This window comes from Xyrauchen texanus, chromosome 41 (genome assembly GCF_025860055.1).
Source record: "Xyrauchen texanus isolate HMW12.3.18 chromosome 41, RBS_HiC_50CHRs, whole genome shotgun sequence".
NCBI classification, from domain to species: domain Eukaryota; kingdom Metazoa; phylum Chordata; class Actinopteri; order Cypriniformes; family Catostomidae; genus Xyrauchen; species Xyrauchen texanus.
In genome coordinates this window covers 2,673,901-2,696,308 of record NC_068316.1, presented here as the reverse complement: position 1 = coordinate 2,696,308, position 22,408 = coordinate 2,673,901, and the positions used below count along the sequence as shown (strand labels likewise).

General features: G+C 42.0%; 1 protein-coding gene across 4 annotated transcripts in view; it reads left to right on the top strand.

The window, feature by feature from the left end:
* LOC127634197 (SH3 and multiple ankyrin repeat domains protein 1) overlaps positions 1 to 21,869 on the top strand; it is a 64,219-nt gene extending 42,350 nt beyond the window's left edge. For all 4 annotated transcript variants that reach the window (XM_052113639.1, XM_052113641.1, XM_052113640.1 and 1 more), the window contains 11 exons: positions 6,532 to 6,614; positions 6,690 to 6,814; positions 8,594 to 8,729; positions 9,376 to 9,456; positions 10,771 to 10,830; positions 10,936 to 11,051; positions 13,185 to 13,308; positions 13,737 to 13,984; positions 14,649 to 17,341; positions 17,983 to 19,086; positions 20,632 to 21,869. In XM_052113639.1, coding sequence (XP_051969599.1) covers positions 6,532 to 6,614; positions 6,690 to 6,814; positions 8,594 to 8,729; positions 9,376 to 9,456; positions 10,771 to 10,830; positions 10,936 to 11,051; positions 13,185 to 13,308; positions 13,737 to 13,984; positions 14,649 to 17,341; positions 17,983 to 19,086; positions 20,632 to 20,713 — 4,852 coding nt within the window. In that variant the 3' untranslated portion in view covers positions 20,714 to 21,869. The remainder of the gene's footprint in view (positions 1 to 6,531; positions 6,615 to 6,689; positions 6,815 to 8,593; positions 8,730 to 9,375; positions 9,457 to 10,770; positions 10,831 to 10,935; positions 11,052 to 13,184; positions 13,309 to 13,736; positions 13,985 to 14,648; positions 17,342 to 17,982; positions 19,087 to 20,631) is intronic.
* The last annotated feature ends 539 nt before the right edge of the window (positions 21,870 to 22,408 follow it).

Below are 22,408 nucleotides of genomic sequence, written 5' to 3'. Positions count from 1 at the left end.
TTTAGTGCCCTTTTTATGCCATACGTAGTGCTGCATATTCTTCCCAAACAATTCAACCTTAATTTCATCAGTCCACAAAACATTTTCCCAGTAGTGTTGTGGAGTGTCAAGGGGGTCTTTGGCAAACTTCAGGTGTGCAGTCATGTTTTAGTCAGAAAGCAGCGGCTTCCTTCATGATGTCCTGCCATGAACACCTGTTTAATGATTTCTGTAGAGTACACTCATGAACAGAGATGTTAACCAGTTCCAATGATTCCTTCAAGTCTTTATCTGTCACTCTAGGGTACTTTTGTACCTCAATGAGCATTCTGCGATGTTCCCTTTGAGTCATCTTGACTGGACGGCCACTTCTAGAGAGAGTACCTATAGTACTAAATCACCATTTATAGAAGATTGATCTAACTGTGGACAGATGAATATCTGAGCTCTTCGAGATAACTTTGTAACCCTTTTCAGCTTCATGCAAAGCCACAGTTCTTGATCGTAGGTCTTCTAAGATCTCTTTTTTTTTAGGCATGGTCCACGTCTGCAGATGCTTCTTGTGAATTGCAAACTCAAAATGTTTGAGTTAACCCACACCTACAATCTCGTTTCATTAATTGGATCCCAGGTTTGCCAACTCCTGACTCTAATTAGCTTTTGTTGATGTAATTAGCCTAGGGTTCACATAGTTTTTCCAACCTACACTGTGAATGTTTGAATGATGCCCGATCCCCGGTTTCAATGATCAAGTGATGGAGAAAGGACCACTTATAAAACAAACCCAGATGGGACAAAAAAAGGAAGAACTCTGCCTTCTTTGTAATTTAATTACCACAGACCCAACAAACACAGCACATTCCCTTAACATTAGCATCTGGTTCCTGTATGGTTATTTTTTTGGGAACCAATTCCTAACATTCCAGTACGTTGCAGGAAGGATTTTTGTGACAACCTAAAAAGAACCTATACAGAACGTACGTAAGGCAAAGTTCTCAATCTACCGGTCAATTTTTGTTCCTACCCTCACCTATGGTCATGAAGGCCGGGTCATGACCGAAAGAACTAGGTCGCGAGTACAAGCGGCCGAAATGTGTTTCCTCAGAAGGGTGGCGGGCTTCTCCCTTAGAGATAGGGTGAGGAGCTCAGTCATCCGTGAGGAGCTCGGAGTAGAGCCGCTGATCCTTTGCGTCGAAAGGAGTCAGTTGAGGTGGTTTGGGCATCTGGTAAGGATGCCCCCTGGCCGCCTCCCTAGGGAGGTGTTTCAGGCACGTCCAGCTGGGAGGAGGCCTCGGGGAAGACCCAGGCTTAGGTGGAGAGATTACATCTCCACACTGGCCTGGGAACACCTCGGGATCCCCCAGTCAGAGCTGGTTAATGTGGCTTGGGATAGGGAAGTTTGGGGCCCCCTGCTGGAGCAGCTGCCCCCGCGACCTGACTTCGGATAAGCGGTTAAAGATGGATGGATGGATAGAGAACGTACTCTAATGGTTATTTTTAGGTTTTATTTTTTTAACCATAAACTAACGTTCCCATAATGCAGCAGAGTGGTTTTTGAGGGATTCATTAAAATGAACACACACGTTTGGTCCGCACTTGCTTTATTCAGGCGCCTTCCAAATGGCTTTTTTGCACCCTTGAAGGGCACTGCGAGAAGAAGATGCAACTCGAAAGGTCATTCCAAATTGAAGTAAGAAAAAAAACTTTTTCCATGAAAGGCCTTTCCACAAGACTGCTAGCGAAGAGTACATTCATGCAATAATGCCATGCGCCCTTCAGAGTGCCCTAGGTACTGCATACCCTTCATAGGGCATGAGTAGGATCACTTTCGATTGGTCATTACAGTGGAGTAACACGCTGACGGACATTCATTTGTCAATTTCATCAATAAATATTTGCTTCTAGATGTGAGATTCAATAAATATGTTACTGATTTGATAAACTATATAATCGATAAGAACATGATTGAGGAGTGTAACCGAGATGTTTTTGATTATAGACTAGTGTACACTTCAGTGGTACGAAATTACTCAAATGTTATCCCTTTAAGGTTAATTCAATGTTTATTAGATTATTTATTATAAAAACCCTCGACTGTGTTGAAGTCATTGGTTAATTGGAATAATTTACTTCAATATCTGATTAGTAGCTGAGGAAACAAAACAATGAAGGCTCAGTTTTCAATGTGGTACAATGTTAAATATAAAAAATACATGTTTTAAAAATCTTACACATTAATGGAAGAATTACATCTTATATATTATTTTATTCTGCCTGTTCAGGGAGTTTCTCTGTCTTAATTTGGCCCAAGGTAGCTGAGCTCTAGCACCTCCTCGACCCATTGGCTACATAGGATGAGCGGGTAGAAAAAAGGTGGATTGATGGATATTGGTTTATCCATTACTCCATTAGATTTAATGATGTGTTTAGCTTAGATTAATAATTAATTAATTATTTAAACAATGGAACAGAACAAGACATGGATAGGTTTATTGACGTACAGCAGGGTTGCAGAAAGGACAGTATATAAGAGGTTAGGAGAACATTAGGGGAACGTTAGTAATACGTTAGGGGAACGTTCTCCAAACCCGCAGGGAATGTTCCATCCGTTAAGAAACTTTTGTTAGCTGGTGAAGCATGTCAAATCTTAACGATCACCTAAAAGCCAAACACACAATACTTTACATTGATGAGGGACTTCTATAGTCGGCTAGCTTGTTCGCGTTCTCTCGGTGAGAACGGTTGACGCTCCGCTCAAAGTTACAATAATTTAATCAATAGTAATATTTCTGCTATGCATAGATATGCCAGTAGCCGTATGGGTAGTATGCTGTTCCAAAGTCAGCCGTTCTCAGTTCAAAGTTGCACATAACGCTGGATATACACATGGATGGTCACATCTTGCCAGCTAATTAATATTGTGAAGGTTGAGGGGTTAAGAGATTTAATGCACATTGCAACGATTAGTCAACCTCTCGCTTAGACTTTGGGAAACGTTTAAATTAGTTACTTACATCGGTGCTATTTTAGAGCATTTCTATCTTTATACTGTGGAAGGCTTTGTTTGGCAAATGATAGTTAAAGCAATATTGTTACATTTTGTTGTGTTTTCTTTTCTAAAAAGGAAACAAATGCATTTTTAAGGTAGGAAAACCAAAGAAGTATATATAGAGTATGTTTTAAGCACTTAAAAATCGGAAATTGATCGCGATTAACTATGACAAGTCATGCGATTAATCGTGATTACATATTTGAATCACAGCACTAATTATTTTATCAATAAATGTAACACTAGTGATGTAATTGCAACATAATTGAAAGTCAGTAACTGTAATCTGATTAAAAGAATTTAAAATGTAATCTGTTAAACTACTTTTTAAGTAAACGTACGTTGGTAATTGCGTTACACCAACGCCGATTGTTGCTACAGCAAACCCAACATTGACATGAGACTTGTTGCTTTTGTAAGGATGCATACGTGTGTGTGTGTGTGTGTGCGTGCACATATACTTTAAGCTGTCCTGATCATCTGTTGCTATGCGCTGCATACCAGCATCCGCTCGCATCTCTGTCTCACCCACTCGTCAAAATCCCACAGTTTCTCTCTTCTTCACAGCATCTCTCTCTCCCACACTCTATTCTTTCTTTCTCTCGTGTTCTCTCCGTCTTTGCCCTCCTTTTTATCACACACCCCTCTTTATTCTGTCTCTCTCACTCACTCTCTGAATGTCGCAGTGAATGCAATCTCTGTTAAACCCTCCCTTTCTCTTTCTCTCTCTCTCTCTATCTATCTATTTCTCTCTCTCTCTCTCTCTCTCTCTCTCTCCACTGTCTGTGTGAGCGCTGAGAGACGCAAGGATAGGAGGAGGACCTTGCGGAGGGGGGTACATGGCGATGGGGGGATACGGAGAGAAAGATCTGTCTCTCCCTCTCTCCCTCTCATCCTCATGGCCCTCGCTCGGTCCCCAGAACCGCAGCGTCTGGTTCATTTACAGGTATCGGCTCCTCCATTCTTGTATTGTTGCTGCGGAGAGAAAGAAAGAGAGAGAGCGAGAGAGAGAGACATATGGATGCACGGAAGAGGTAGAAGAAAGACTGTTGATTTACAGTATATATCATTTGTGCATATGTATGTACGTTTATTGCACATTAAATCTCTCTCTCTCTCTCTCACTCACTTTTGCTGTATGTGTGTGTATGCATGCATGAGTCATGTATGTGTCTGTTACTGTACATATAGCGGCTCTGCTTCTGAAATGCATTGTTCTAGTGTTTGTGTGTGTTAGTGTTGCAAACGGGTACGTGTGTTTGTGTGAAATGTATATATGTTTTTGAATCATTGGAAAGGGGTATGAGTCATTATGAGTGTATGTGTTCACATCTGAGAGACTCCAGTACAACAGTACATCATAGAAAGTTGTGATGCTCTTGCTAGAATGTCGTCATATGCATCGTGATTTTTCTTTCTCAGCTGGCATTCTTGCACAGATCCAATACAGTGATGCCATTTAATAAGAAAAGGATATTATAGCTGGTCTAACCTGGTCATTAGCCGGTTGACCAGCTACCATGTTCCAAAAACCAGCTGGACTACCTTAAGTAGGTGTGACCAGATTGTATCTGATTTGTTGCTGGTCTAAGATGGCCCACCAGCTTGGCTAGAAACCAAAACACTAGACTCTCTGTGTTGTGCTTTGGATTCTGGTGCGCTCGTGTCTTCTTAACTAGCTAAACCACTGAGATATGGTCAGCCAGCTTCAACAGAAACTTCTTGAAAGAGCAGATCTTGTGAATGCTGGATACAGTTGTTTAAGTGACAAATGTACTATCTCCCTTCTGTTTTGCCCAGTTAGCTTACAAGCTAACAGGTTAGCCTATTAGCTTAGCATATTGCTAATCAGATTAATGTGATTTTGGGACAGGTGTAGTTGTAGGGTTGCTGCGGGACGACAAATAAACAAAATAAACTGTGTATAAATGTGACATTCAACTGTTGCAAGACTTCCGCATTTCGCCAATTATTGGAAGGGGGCGTATCTTGTTGTGGCAGTGTTATGTAGTAGTCTTGCCGGACGCAGACAGACCCATCTCTGTAATTTTGCATGTGACCTCAGAATGTCACGATGTCCATGTGTACCCAGTTTTGTGAAGTTTGGACATTGTGCTCAGAAGATACAGGTCAAATAGTCAGGATGCGCTACACCCTAAAATGGTGTGGGATTTCTGCTAACCAAGGATGAGCTAGACAATGTAGGCTTTTTGAAAACTTCTAAGTAGCTATCATTTTTTCTTGTGGAAATGGAAATTCACATGACCAATTGATTTTGGGGACACTCGCCAAAGTATTCAGGCAAAAGAGGCATTTTTATTCTAAAAGAAATAATAACGGTTTTGGAGTTATTAGCGGAATTGTAAATTACCTTATTATAGCGCCACCTTGTGAACGATTCTCACAAAATTTGGTACACAGCCTCATCTAGACACCCTGTACGTATGTGCCAATTTTTACAATAATCACAAGTTATTCAGAAGTTATAAGTGGTTGAATTGTTATTGATATGGCCATATTTGCCGACACATTTGTTGTCCGATTTATATTTTAACTACAGGCACTATTTTAAGAGCACGAGCACTAAGCACAGTGCTATGCCATAAGTCACACATGCAAAGTCAATGGGCATGGCCAGGAGGTTTTGGTATTTTCATGCAGTCTAGGTGCTAGTGGGTTTGGCAAAATTGTGAGAAAATCGCTAACAGGCTGGGACAAGTGCGATTGAATGCTGAGGTTCTTCTCAGGCACCGTAGCGCATAGCTACACAAGCGCTTGCCCAATAGAAGATGCATGCCAAATGTCAACTACCTCAATCAGATGGTTGTGGAGTTGTAACAGGTTTTTAGTTGTAGCATCCCCTATAGGCATATGGATGTGTGTGCACCTTAGCAGAGGAGGTGATTTTGGGACATTTTGCCAAGTTTGGGGTCTCTGCAATTTACGGTCTCTGCCACCTAGACACTTTTATGGCTGAAAAACATTACTAAGTACAAAATAAGTACAAATACAACAGGGTTCAATCACCTTCGGGAATTTTTAAGATTAAGTATTCAGACCCACTTTATATTAGGTGGCCTTAACTACTGTACTTAATCATTTGTTATAATGTACTTATTATATACATACATGTTGTTGCATTGTAATTACAGGTAAAGTACTTGCTTTTTATTACCTTTGTAGTCACACTGTTAACTTTACCCCTAACCCTTACCCCAAAACCTAATAATTCTGCATTTGTTTAGAGGCATTGGCAATTACACTTGGTTTGCAATTACTTCAGAATTTAAGTCTTCATACAGGAAACGATACATTTTCTAATTTTATTACACAAAACATCTTCTGCTTTGCCTCAGCATATTGAAATCTGGGTGTGATTTTCGGTTTACACAATTGAAGTTTTCTGGAATCTGTTCGAAAACAATGATTATACACGAGTGGCGCAGAAATGAAACACTTCAACTTCAAGCATATAAATGCATCTCTCTCTTTCTCTCTCACAGTGACTACATCATAAAGGAGAAAACTGTTCTTCTGCAGAAAAAAGAAAATGAAGGCTTCGGTTTTGTACTCAGAGGAGCTAAAGGTGAGTTTTCTCTCTTCTGATGTGACCATAAGTCGTAACAGATCTCATCATAACATGGCCGGATCATCTCTGCAGCTCAGACTCCAGTTGAAGAGTTCAGTCCGACCCCAGCCTTTCCTGCTCTGCAGTACCTCGAGTCTGTCGATGAGGGGGGCGTCGCCTGGAGGTCTGGTCTGCGGATGGGGGACTTCCTGATTGAGGTTAGCTGTTATATTTCAAAGGTCCTGTTTACACCTGGTATTAAAGGGATAGTTCACCTAAAATTGACAAGACTGTCATCATTTGCTCACCTTCCACTCTTCCAAACCCATATGACTTTCTCATGCACACATCTCTGTTGTATATACTTAACAAATGATTAACAAATGATTAAAACACACCGGGAGAGATGAACAACCCTATGCCAGAGATATACATTTCTTTATGGCTTATTTTGGGTGCCTTAATCATGAAAGTTCTGGATGCATTTTACTTTTTGTGTGATTTGTGTACGTATATTCGTTTTAAATAATTTTAATTTTTTTTGGATGATAACGCATAAGACATATAGAACAGCCTATAATCAGTGTTGGGACGGTTACTACGGATTACAGAATAAATGGTGTAAAATGTTATTTGTAACATATTCCGTTAGATTACTCAAGGTCAGTAATGTAATCGAAATACTTTGGATTACTTATTCAGCACTGACAATTGGGCCCTTGAGCAAGGCCCATTACCCCATCTGCTCCAGGGGCGCTGTACCATGGCTGACTCTGCACTCTGACCCCAGGTTAGTTGGGAAATGCGAAAACAGAGGCAGTGGTGGCTTGGTGGTCAAGGTTCTGGGTTACTGACCAGAAGGTCAGGGGTTCAAGCCCCAACACTGCCATGATGCCACTGTTGGACCCTTGAGCAAGGCCCTTGACCCTACCTGCTCCAGGGGCACGGTCCCATGGCTGACTCTGCGCTCTGACCCCAGGTTAGTTGGGATATGCGAAAACAGAGGCAGTGGTGGCTTGGTGGTCAAGGTTCTGGGTTACTGACCAGAAGGTCAGGGGTTCAAGCCCCAACACTGCCATGATGCCACTGTTGGGCCCTTGAGCAAGGCCCATTACCCCATCTGCTCCAGGGGCACGGTCCCATGGCTGACTCTGCGCTCTGACCCCAGGTTAGTTGGGATATGCGAAAACAGGGGCAGTGGTGGCTTGGTGGTCAATGTTCTGGGTTACTGACCAGAAGGTCAGGGGTTCAAGCCCCAACACTGCCATGATGCCACTGTTGGACCCTTGAGCATGGCCCTTGACCCTACCTGCTCCAGGGGCACCGTATCATGGCTGACCCGTCACTCTGACCCCAGCTTAGCTGGTAACAGATGCATGTAAAGGCAACAAATAGTATGTTAGCTTAGCATAAAGCTAAACGTTCACATGACAATTTACACAAAGTTAACTATTTCTGCTGGTCCAAACTTCAAAACCCCACAGAGTGAAAACAACAACATCCTTTTCTGATCATATATGGATTCTGTTCATAATGAGACAGAAAATGTCATATGTGTAGCTTTCTATTCGACGCTACATTGGTTAGCATTTCTTGTAAAAATTGCCTGACAGCATTAAAAACATTGACAAGGCATAAATCATTAAATCAACAGCGGTGGAAACATGATGTAACTACCCAAAGGAAAGTTCCTCAGTGATGTCATATCCACCTTTTGACTCACAAAAATATGAATGTAACACATCATAAGAAAATGTTTCACCTCTGTTCAAACGCTTCTCGGGTCGCATCATTTATACGTCAAAATACTTTTTGAATGTAACTGTATTCTGATTACTATTTAAATTGTAACTGTAATGGAATACAGTTACAAATATTAAGTATTTAAACACGTAATCCCATAAATGTATTCCGTTACTCCTCAACCACGCCTAAAATATATGTTAATATGCTCTTGATAAACATGTAATATAGTGATATTTTCTGTATTTTCCCAGGTTAATGGGATGAATGTAGTGAAGGTGGGCCACAGACAGGTGGTGAACATGATCCGTCAGGGCGGGAACAGTCTGATGGTGAAGGTCGTCATGGTAGCACGCAATCCTGAGATGGAGGAAATGCCCAAGAGGAAAGGTCAGAGTTCACTGAGGCCTTTAAGGCCACAAGCATACACTCAAGAACGCAAGTATGCAAACACAAACGTGAATGCTTGGCCAATGTATTGCCAACATGGGATCGATCGTTGTACATACTGTTAATGTGGTAGTAACAAACCTCACTACTCATGTACTCAAGTACTCAAGTACTCATGTACTCAAGTATTAATGTACTCAAGTACTCAAGTATTCATGTACTCAAGTATTAATGTACTCAAGTACTCAAGTACTCATGTACTCATGTACTCAAGTAATCATGTATTCAAGTACTCAAGTACTCATGTACTCATGTACTCATGTACACAAGTACTCAAGTACTCAAGTACTCATGTATTCAAGTACTCAAGTAGTCAAGTACTCAAGTAGTCAAGTACTCAAGTAATCATGTACTCAAGTACTCAAGTAATCATGTACTCAAGTAATCATGTATTCAAGTACTGAAGTACTCATGTACTCATGTACACAAGGGGCGATAGAGATTTGTATTAGCACAGATTAGTAGATTAATTACTTGGAGTGAATGTGTGTAAAGATATAAATAATTGCTGCCTGTTTTGTGCTGTTCTAGCAGCGTATGTGTTTAAGTGTGCATGTGTTTTTAATAACACTCAGTCTCCCTGTAGTTCCCCAGCAAAGTAAGCGGCTAACCCCTCCGGCCATCGCTCTACGCTCCAAATCTATGACTTCAGAGCTGGAGGAGATGGGTAAACATTTCAAAGCAATATACACACATTTTACTATCACACACACACATACAACACATGTTAGTTGACTGAGTATTTGCTGTTTGATATCTGATAATGATCCTTTTTGACTGATGTTGTGCCTGTTTGTCTTTCTCTTCTCTTGTCACACAGTGGATAAAGGTCTGTGCAATCTCTCTTTTTCTCCCTTTCATTTAAAGGCTTTTCAGTCAGTATTCGGAAACACTTTACAATATGGTCCACTTGTTAACATTACTAAACAGTATTAGTTAACAAACAATGAGCTACACTTTTACAGCACTTATTAGTCTTGGTTAATGTTAATTTCAACATAGTAATACATTTTTGAAATCAAAAGTTGAATATGTTAACTTTAGTTAATGCACTAAGCAATAACATGAACTATTGTATTTATCTTAATTAACGTTAACAAAAATGTATTAAGGCTGTAAAAAATATATTCTTAATTGTCACACTGAATTAAGTTAAATCGACAACCCTAGTTAAAATATTAACATTTTTGCATGGCTGTAATAAGAATTATATTCATATTTTATTGCATTGCAGTATTGAGAATTACATATTTTGGCATTACAGTAATAAACATTTTGGAAAATTGTGCTTTTTTTTTAATTTTAAATACGAATATTTCAATGGTCCTGAAATGGACTTACATTTTATGTAAAATATTATTGCTTATTTTGGGGTGAAATATTGACATGTTTAAAATAAAATGTTATTAACACCCTCATGCAGTTTATGCAAGTCTGTTGGCCCAATATATACATCACAATATAGTACACTGTGCCGTTAGCTCGCACATGTGTGCCCACTGGAGGTTGTTGGCTTTCTTTGGCAATACAGGATGTATTTATTAATATAAAAGATTTCTTATCAACGACATTATATAATGTTTTGTTGGCTCATCTGTCAGCTATCTGCTCTGTTGCCATGACAACTAGAAATAGATGGCATATGTCCTAACTTTTGTAGAAGAATTGGAAAGGTACACACTTGCTTGCTATTGGTTAAACAGATGCTAAGCTCTGTTAGAAGGGAATAATTGTAAATGATACAAACATAAAAACATTGTATTATCCAACAGAACATTCATCTTGTGAAAACATTGTGTCATATGTGCTTCATCTAACTTCATTATTACAGCCTCACCATGGAAGAAGAAACCATGTGACTTCATTTTTCAGTGTGTGGACGTGCGTGCATTGTGACTGCCACTAGTCGGTCAGGCTAACACTGTTTGCTGATGTGCATGAAGATGTTGAGTATTTGTTGATGTGATTTTTCCATGCTCAGATCACACAGAAAGCTCACAAGCTCCCGAGAAGAAGAGGAGTGTGTATCAAATGGCTCTCAGTAAGAAAGCTTCTCTCTTTTATCTTTAAATTCAAGGACAAACTTTCATGATTTCTATCATAATATTCTCTTTTACTCCTCACTCGGGTTCTTTCACATCTGCAGATAAGCTGGACGAGATTCTAGCCGCTGCTCAACATTCAATTAGCACGTCAGACTCTCAGGGTCACAGAGGTCACGGGGGCAAGAAGGAGCGAAACAAGGGCTTTACCGCTAATGAGGTAACATCTCTGTTTCATCTCTGTTCTGATTTGACACAAAAACAAAGCAGGTTTTTGAATGCATGAACAATCACAATTAATCGCACATCAGAAACGTGTTAATAGCAGTGATGTTGTACTCGAGATCGGTCTTGGTCTTGTCTCGGAATCGAACGCATTTTAACTCGGCCTTGTCTCAGTGCACATTACACAAGGGATCGGCGACAGACACATTCCTAAACATTTGACTAGGAAGAATGGTAAATGGTCTGCACTTATATAGCGCCTTTTACCCTTAGCGGTATTCAAAGCACTTTACACTGCGACTCATTCACCCATTCACACACACACACTCACACACACACTCACATACACACTCACACACACAAGGCTTGTTGTTGGTTCAAACGTCCTATATTGTTTAAGAAAAGTGAAGACTTGTATTGAATAATTGTTTGATGTTTTCTGCACTTACTGATGGTTTCTAGGGGAAGAGTCATCCAGAAAACCCGGTGCAATGCTTAAATATATTCTTGTTTTAGATGGATGGTAAAACTTGGAGGAGTGTTGAATAAAGATGGTTATGTTGATTTCTGCTCCTTAGTGTTCTGTTGTTTGTTTGTTTGTTTGTTTGTTTGTTTGCTTGCTTGTTTGCTTTCTTGCTCATAGAAAACTCTATGAAAGGAAAATTCACACACATAAAATTCACTTCTGCAATTCCTTTGGATTATTTTATCAAGACATTTCTCATGGTACACTGATACATACATACACTTACACACACACACACACACACACACACACACACTTACACACTTACACACACACACACACACACACACACACAAACTCACACATTCTCACACACACACACTTTCTCACTCACATACTCTCTCACTCACAAACTCACACACACACACACACACTCTCACTCACACACTCTCTCTCACACACACACACACACACACTCACTCACACACACACTCTCTCACTCACTCTCTCACAGACTCACACACACACTCTCTCACAAACTCACACACACACACACACACACACACACACTCTCTCACAAAGTCACACACACACACACACACACACTCACACACACACTCTCTCACTCACTCACACACTCTCTCTCACACACACACTCACACACTCACACTCTCTCTCACACAAACACGCTCACGCTCACACACACGCTCACACTCACACACTCTCTCTCTCTCACACACACGCTCACGCTCACACACACGCTCACACACACGTGCACAAACATGCACACACACACACACACACGCTCACACTCACACACACGCTCACGGCCACACACACACTCACACACACGTGCACAAACATGCACACACACACACGCTCACACTCACACACACGCTCACGCCCACACACACACTCACACACACGTGCACAAACATGCACACACACACACACGCTCACACTCATACACACGCTCACGTCCACACGCGCTCACACACACGTGCACAAACATGCACACACACACGCTCACACTCATACACACGCTCACGTCCACACACGCGCTCACACACACGTGCACAAACATGCACACACATGCACACACACACACACACACGCTCACACTCACACACACGCTCACGCCCACACACACACGCTCTCACACACAAACACACACACATGCACACGCTCACACACTCTCACACACTCTCGCACACACATGCATACTCACGCTCTCACACACACACACACACACACACACATGAGTGGAGCCATTCAATTCAAACTTGTAAAAATTGTGGTTGTAGCAATGAATCATGGCTCTGATTTGCTTTTTTTTTCTGTAGTTTATTCATAATTATATACATAGCTTTGAAATTGGGTAGTTAAGGCAAGAAGAAAAGGTTTATATGACCACGGAAAATATGACCACAGGGTTTGGTTGCATGATCTGTCGTGCAGTAGCATTTGGAAGGCATCACACCTTGTAATAAGTGTAAGAGTGCAACTGATTCTGTACTGTAGGTGCTGAATAAACAACATTTACAGGAGGTTACTGTGTGGATATGGTGCTCTAAGATTATCTATCTGGTGTAGAGACATATTTCAACTTATATATTCAAAGATGATGTTTTCTCGCTCATCCATTCAGTCTTTTATTTACAGCAAACTTATGAACAATCAGGTGTTGGCATGATGTCATCAGGGTCTGGGTATGGTTATAACCAAGCCCAGTTTTCATCAAGCCATTCAACTCAACGTGCAATGATGATGCGTCAGAAATCTATGGGTGAGTTTAAATGCAGCAGTGTTGAATTAAAGGAATAGTTCACCTATACATTTTAATTCTGTTATAATTTACTCCACCATCATCATCATCATCATTGTTCCAAACCTGTATGTCTTTCTTTTGCGGAACACAAAAGGACCCAAAAGTATCCTAAAGGTAGTCCATGCATTTCCTGCATCTTATTCCAAGTCTTCTGAAGTCATATGATGGTTTTGGTGAGACCCAAAATTTTATTTTCACCAAATCCATGACATGCCTTCAGAAGACTTGGACGTAAGGAATGTGACGAAGCAAGCTGCGTGGACTCCTTTTTTGATACTTTGATATTTTTTATGATTTTGAGTCCTTTTTATCAACTGACATTGTAATTTACCCAATGGCCAATTGATTTGAATTTGTTTTACTTCCTGTTTCTTTTCTGTCCAAAGGAGTGCCTGAAGAGGAGAGGGTACATCTGCATCCTCCTGCTATGAAGCTGTCCCGCAGTCTCTCTGTGCCAGGACCAGAGGATATTCCCCCTCCACCCGACACCTCAGCGCCTGAGCCACCCTTATCTGCCGGTGGTCACACAGACAGGAGATCAGCACCAACACATTTTTTTGGTGTCCCGCCTCTGCCTCCATCGCATCATCAGCCTCAAAGCCAGACACAGCACAGGGTCCCACCTAACCGCAGGGTAAGAGCTTGCTACCTTTGGCCAAATATCCAAAGAAGTGCCAATTATAGGGCTTTTCACACTATGCTAAACTAGAGACTTTATCGAATGAGATGGATCACTGGTCACTTATGAATGGAAGAAATCGTAGCGCTTAATATGGTGGCTCTAGGAATAGAAGTCCCACCTTACAGTTAAAAGATTCGTCACCTGTCATTTTCATTGAGAAAGCCTCAAAAATAGGGTGTGTGCGCGTGTGTGTATGTGTGTGTGTGTGTGTGTGTGTGTGTGTGTGTGTGTGTGTGTGTGTATGTGTGTGTGTGTGTGTGTGTGTGTGTGTGTGTGTGTGTGTGTGTGTGTGTGTGTGTGTGTGTGTGTGTGTGTGTGTGTGTGTGTGTGTGCATGTGTGTGTGTGCGTGTGTGTGTGTGTGTGTGTGTGTGTGTGTGTGTGTGTGTGCCCTTTTAACCCTTGGTTATGAAACATCTGCGGTGCTAACCCCAAATTGTGGTGCCAAAGGTATACAGTCAAATGATGTAGTGTTATATTGCAATGGCCCATTGTTAAGCAACAGACAACTGAATGACACAATTTCAAGTGTGAAAAGCCCATATCAGATTTTTAGTTCTTTATTGTCAATGGCGAGACATGCTACCATGATACAATAATCGAAATGTTTTGTTATAGGCGGAAACTGATACCAGCAAGATTAGCGGAGCAAGAATAGGTGGCCTGCGGCGTGGCTATAGCAATGCCACGCCTCCCTCTGATGTGGGTGCCAAGCAGTCCACCGTACAGCGTACCCAAGTGACAGGGGTTGCCAAGAATGCAGGTCGGCAGGGTGGGAAAGGGCTGTTGGTTAAACAACGCAAGGTGGAAGAGGCGACAAGCAGAGTGGAAAAAAATTCAATTTCAATCCCGACGATTATTGTTAAAGCTCCATCTACTAGCAGCTCTGGTCACAGCAGCCGCGCGAGCAGCGAGGATACAGAGCCACCTTCTGAGCGTAATGAAGAGCAGGAGGAGGGCAAGCCTCAAAAACCAGTTACTGCTCCTACACCCACTCCACCCCAACCACCCAATATACCGCCAAAGCTGGAATCTCTAGGCAGGAGCACAGCAAAGCGTGAACGTGAGCATTACCGTGATTCCCGTCGGAGAAGCGCCTCTTTCTACTATTCCTCTGAGGAGGACATTTTAGATGAGCAGGAGTCTACTCGGACATCAGCTGAGACTAGCACCTCTGCTCGTTTACGCCCTTCCAAATCTATCGATGAGGGCTTGATCTCTGGTGACGCCTTAAGCATGCCGCCTGCATTCGGTTTGCCGCAGTATGCATCTGCTACACCTCATCAGGCCACTACCTTCATCCACCCTCTGACGGGAAAGGTTTTAGACCCAACAAGCCCTCTTGGACTAGCACTGGCAGCACGGGAACGAGCGCTGAAAGACGATCATCGTACACGTAAAGAGGAACGACACTTTGGTCGCCAGCTGTCCAGCACTGGTGTCTTTCCTTCCGCTGTCTCCTCTCCCAACCAAAAGCAAGTTCCTCCCTTCTATATCTACCAATCTCAAACCTCACTCTACCTTAGTGGTGCCTCTCCAACATCAGGTGGGCCAGTCCCACAGAGTCGCCCCCAGACTCCTCAGATGCTACGTTTTAGTGGTGGTGGGACGGGAAGTTTGGAATGGAATGAACAGAATGTAGCGGATAGAGAGGAAAGAGGGGCTACCAAGGTGCGGTTCACAGAAAATCAAGTAAATCAGTATCACACTAACCTTCAGGACAGGGACAACAGAACTAACCAGTACCAGACTTACCTGAGGGACAGAGAGAGAGAAGGGCACAAGAGGATACCGCCCAAGCCCCCGCCCCGCAGGCCATCCTTTCCAGGCAAGGAGAGTGAGCTCAGCAGAGCTGGCAAAAGTCCTATTAGCAATGCCCAGGAGACAGATAGGGCAGGACAGAAGATGGGAGACAGGAATAGAGAGAGTGGAATGGAGAGGGAAATAGAGAAAGATCCAAAGAGAGGAGAAAATCTAGGAGATCGAGATGTAATGATGCTTCCACCTCCAGCACCTTCTGTGGATGTGGATGATGAGTTTGTGTTTGCAGAGCCTCTTCCACCCCCAATCCAGTTTGCCAACGGGATTGAACTAGACATGCGCAGAATGACAGAATATAATAAACAGCAGAAGGAGCTTTCAGAATCCCAGTCACTCAAGGAGTCCCAGCAAACGCTGCCCAAACCCTCACAAGACTCCATGTCCCTACCAGTCAACACTCATGCTGACTCTCAGCAGACCCTGGTCCATCCTTCTGCAGTTGTACATCCATTTATTTTCCCAACAAATCCTCGGATACCCTCTACCCAGTTGTGTCCGAAAATACCAGCCCCAAATCCATCCCAATCCCAACCCCCAAATTATTCCCAACCTCCACAACATCCGAACACCAGCCAACCACAACCTTTACATTCCCCACAAGCGGGAGACTCTGCTGCATCTAGTCTTACATCTTATGACAGTGAGGTGGCCAATCTTACTCAATCTGCTCTTTCCCCATCTCTTCCTTCTCTGCAAACTTTTCCATCTTCCAGTTCACCTTCTGCCCCACCTTCGTCATCTGACCCTCTGCATCGGCCTCTCCCGCTGTTCTACCCACCGCAAGGCCAAAGCAATGTGTCTCTTTCATATCAAACCATGCCTGCAACTGCAGTAACCGTCACCACAACAATGCCTTTGGAAAGCGTGTCGTTGGTCGCAGGTGACCAATTTCCACCGGAACAGAAGGGCCGTGATTGGCCAGAATCTGTGGTGGATTCTGGAATTGAAGAACTGGATAGTCACAGCAGCAGTGATCATCACATGGAAAACCTTATGAGGGAAAGAGAAGGAGGCCAAGAGAAGGAAAGAGGAGGAATAAGGCGAGAAAGCATGGAGAGCGGGATTGTTGGTGATGGGTTTCAAGGCGACAGACAAGTGTCTCTTGATTCGACACTTTCTCGCTCAGAGAAATTTGTTCAAAAAGCAAACAGCACTCAGAACAAATCACACATGCACAAATCCAAACCTCCAAACCTTCCACTGACCAAAACACAAACGCACAACATGTCGAAGTATCATGGACATGCAGAGAATGGGCGGACTGGACCGTCACTACAGCGGCAGGCTAGCACCGCTCCCGACATGTACAGATTGAGGGAAGAGCATGAATTGGGAAGAGGAACTGATACTGCAGTGAAGATGATACCGTTTATGGATCGCCGTCTGAACTCTCCTCTCTCCAGTGTTAAAGCCAGTATTATTAATGAACTGAGCAGTAAACTACAACAGTTTGGTGGTTGGCAGGATCAGGGGCCACAGCAAAATCGCAGGTAGGGCATCTTAAACACACACACACACACACACACACACACACGCAAACATACTCTTGCTCTTACTTGGGTACTATAACCCTATCAATGTGTAAGTTCAACATGGACAAGTGCAAGTTTATAAACAAAAATGCCCTATTTCATAAACTAAAAAATTATTTGTTACTCAGTGTTTTCCAGTTTACATAAGACTTGTTTTCTGAGAAATCTAGCAACATAAGGATTAAGACAAACACCTAACCCAAATTATTAAACTTTGATGCTGTTTAAACTTTTTGTGCTACCAACATGAAATCATGGACACCTCAAATCATGCGGCTTGGGGTACAGATGTGTGTTATTACTTTTCTAAGTGATCAGATGTAAGATTTTCTCCTGATGAACAAAAAACTGGCAAAATTATCCCCTAGACTTCTTTTGAAAGAGGGACCATACCAAGACATATCTAGAGACCAGAATATCATAGAGGGGTTGGCTCTTTTGACTTGCACTAGTAAGAAAACACTCAGAAAACCCTTGCAATGCCCTAGTTACGTCCTTATCACTTTTTAGGGTTTTGCATGAACAAGCACCGCTCATCTTTTTGATTACATATTTTGTCACCTACAGTTGTACACACTCTTGTATTTTCTATTTCGCAGGTTTTCAGGTGATTCCCCCGGCTGCGCGCCCCTCCTTCCCACCTCTGCGCACCCTCTCCAGCGTCCCTTCTCTCCAAACCTTCCCCCTACCTCTTTAACATCTAACTGCCCAGCTGCAGCTTTTAACCCTAACCCTGTACCCTCATCTCCACTCCCCGTGACCTCACTAAACCCAGTCTTAACTCCCACCCCACTACCTCTGACCCCAGCCCCTGCTCCACCACCTCTCAAAGACTGGACTCCATCGAATTCTCCTATTTCTTTTACTCACGGGATTCTGTCCCCTCCGTCGTTGCCTCATGTCCCACTGTCTCCCCTTTCCCTCGCTCATGCACCCCTCTCTCCTCCATCATTACCCCAACCACCCATTTCTCCAATATCTCTCTCGCATCCACCTCTCTCTCCTTCCTCTGTGTCCCACTCTCCTCTCTCTCCTTCCTATTCCCCCTATCCCTTGTCTCCAAAACATCGCTCAAAGTATCGCGGCAAAGCTTCAGAGTTTCAGTTCTCGGGGCCGGAGTTGTGGCGTTCAGAATCGCATTCGTATACGCAGCGTCGCCGAGCGCCGAGTCCTCTCATCTCCTGCTCGGACCACCCACAACCCGGACCCCCACGACCGTCCTCACTCCCTCTATTTCCATCTACGCCACTCTATGGCTCTCCGTATGAAATACAACCCCCTTTAACGCCACCTCTAGCAGTCGCCCACCATTTATCAGATCACTTTTTCTCCCATACTTCTCCTCTGTTCCCGCTTCCATCCCCAGTGGCTCCTCTGAACCCCGCACTGGTATCCAGCTCTCTCTCCCCTACCAACTTCCTCTCTGGAGGCTCCTCCCCTTCTTTTATGAGTTACCCACCCCTAACTCCTTCTCAACCCAATCAGCCCTTTGTGTCCAAGCCCCTCCCCTACTGGAGCAAATACGATGTTGCTGATTGGCTGACTTACCTGAATCTGGCAGAGCACCGGGAGCGTTTTCTCGACAACGAGATTGACGGCTCCCACCTGCCGTCTCTGACGAAAGAGGACTTCCTGGATCTGGGCGTGAGTCGGGTCGGACATCGCATGAACATTGAACGTGCGCTTAAGAAACTTACGGACAGGTGAGAAGAGGAAGACAGAAAAGAGGAAGGGGAATTAAAGTGTAGATTAATTCAGACCAGTGCCTGATGCTTACGACAAGGAACATTGGAGAGCAAAATAGACTGATTTAGCGATGGAAAGATGATTAATTTTCGGAATAAAAGCTGTTTAAAGAAATAGTTCACTGAAAATGAAAATTCAAAGTTCTGTTATCATTTAGTCAACCTCATTTGGTTTTAAACCCGTATTAATTTCTTTCCTCCATGGAACACAAAAGGAGACACCAGGCAGAATGTTAACGACAATGAAAGTGAATGGTGACTGAGGTTATTAATGCTTAATATCTCCTGTTGTGTTCCACAGAAGAAATAAAAAAAATGGTAAATGGTCTGGACTTATAGAGCACTTTTTTAGCCTTAGATGTTATCAAAGTGCTTTACTCTGTGTCCCAATCACCCATTCACACACATTCATACACCAATGATGGCAGAGCTGCTATGTAAGGTGTTAGCCTGCCATTGGGAGCAACTTGGGGTTCAGTGTCTTGCCCAAGGACACTTCGGCACATGGAGTCTCCAACCCTGCCATTGGCAGCTGACCCGCTCTACCACCTGAGCCACAGCCGCACAGGTTTGGAACGACATGAGGCTGAGTAGGTGCTGACAGGATTTTCCTTTATAGTGGTGAACTATTCCTTTAAGTAAAAGTCTTGAAAAGTACTATTCTTTGTTTTTTCTAGAAATGGTCCATTGTTTCATATCAATTTTGCTCTGCATGGATAGTTCTGCCTGCAGCTAAGTAAATAAATACTCTGCCCTCAATGTTTTTTACGCCTACAGTACAGATTTTCTTTCACGTAAACATATAGTTTTACTTCGCTCTACCAGTCAAGTATTTGGACACGCCTGTTCATTTTTTGGACCCTATTAGCATAATTTTCCACATTTTAGACTAATACTAAAGTCATCAAACCTATGAAATAACACTAATGGAAATATAGCAATTACGTAGTGACCACAAATATATGAGCATTCCCTCACGCGACTTGATTAGGTGCATCCTGAGATGCTTTTTAAACAATATTGAAGTAGTTCCCATGAGCGCTGGACACTTGTTGACTATCGAGTAACTTCATATCAAGTTATAGTGGTCCACAAAACAAAGGTCAAGCCTTTCAGAATACACCTTATGATCAAATGTGTTTTTAAGATCATGAGGAACGTAAATTCAGTCGAAAATGTGTCTAGATGTTTGACTAGTAGTGTATATGAACATAAATGCATTCAGTTATGATTTTTCATGTTCCATTTAAGGATAAATGACTCAAAATCATCCAATCCATTGAGTTACACCTCATTCATTTGTTAAGCATGGCAATTATTTGAAATACCACAACTTGATGTGACCTATAATTACATACCAAGCACTTACATAACTTTAATTGTGCCAAATTCTTCATCTAAGTCTATAGATGATCAGAATATCCAGCACTTTTGTTTCTTACCTCATGCTTTGCCTCCTTTTCTTTTCTTTTGTTTTTCTTTTCCCCCTTCCATCTTTTCTAGGCTCTCCTCTGCTTTCTCTGTCTCCACTGTTTCCTCTGATGGGCAGAACGAACGCATGAGGGACGAGGGGACACAGAGCTAGAGAGATTTAGAGAGTGACAGTCAGTTAGAGGATAGAAAGAGTTGGGTTATACAGACGAAAAGCACTTGGAATAAAAGGGAAAGACGTCCGCTGAAGGACACGCACTGGATGTGGAGGATTGCGAAGGAGAACTGACATGGAAACGCGTGCAGAGCGAACACTCACGGAGTGAAAGCAAAGCAATCTTCTCCCTCTTTTACTTCTGAGCACGCTTGTCCTCCCAGTTGAAGCTAGGATGACAAACGTCCAGAGCCATTCAGAGACAGACAGAGAGAATGTACCTCTTTCATTGTTTTTGGCTAGATCAAACGTGAAGGATTTTAGTAATATGATATTAATATATTCATACAAAATGAGGCTATTGTGCATATTTTAGCATCACGACGTGCAGGCTTTGATTCATACGATAATGACCATAACTGAAGTCGACATGAAATCCAAAATGACCCTGTTTACCTCCTTAATGCTCATTCCAGGTCTTATTCTGCACCATTCATCGGTGCATGTCATTCCAAACAAACAAAAAAACTTTCATTTGAAATATAATAAAGGACGATACTTACATTTCAGTCCCTCCCCTTCAACCACCTGTCATTTAGAGACCATGTTTTTTACAATCCAATCGATTCTTAATGGATAAAATTCAAGTCCTGCCAAACTTTTTTTACTCATTCAGTATTAAGTATTTAGTTGCAATCAGAAATGCATCAGATTACAGAAGTGTAATGGGTTGCAAACAGTATTTCATGTTGACTTAAAACAGTAAAGGCTCTAAAAACAACAACAACAACATCATTCCTATAATTACAGTTCCATATAGGGATTAAGTCTTTAAGCATTTTAATACCATAAGCAGAATCAGTCTTCCAAAGATCAGAACACAATTAAAGAACCCATCGTTTCTATTGCTTCAGTGAGCTTCGTTCAGCCTACACAAACACACACACGTACCCTAATACAGACTCTGTGTGTGTGTGCGTGCGTGCGTGTATGTGTGTGTGTTTGCTATGGCAGTGGTTGTTTTATAGGAGTAATGCGTAACTCCATTTCATTTGAGAATATATTTAAGGATATAGGAACAAAGGAAATATATATATATATATATACTATATATGTGTGTGTGGAAATGTATGCAGAATTAAAGGAATATATATATATATATATATATATATATATATATATGTGTGTGTGTATATATATATATATATATATATATATATATGTCAGATATTTCTATTGTTCTGTACATTAATTGATGAATATGATGATACATAAGCTCTGCTTAAGATGTTTGAATAAATTATAATTATTCTATTGTTGAATTTATTCCTGTTTATTTTTGGTTGAACTCTACAGCACTCTAAAGTACTCAAAACATGAACTGTTCTGTAGGACAGGAAGCAAAATTGTTTTCTGAAATCCTGCGCAGGATGCCCGATAGCTTTATCCCTTTAACCATGCGGTAGGTTAACTCTGATATTTGTACAATAGTAACTGGTAAAAATGATCATGGTTTTACCACAGTAACTATAGTTATCTCAAGATGAAATTGTTTAAAATTAATTAAGCTACATAACAAATATAATACTAGCTAAAAATATCTATAAAGGCTAAAAACTGCTAAAGAAAAAGTGTAAACTGCCATTTCTTGTCTTATTTCAACATCTCCCGTCAATAAAAAGTTTATTGAAGAAC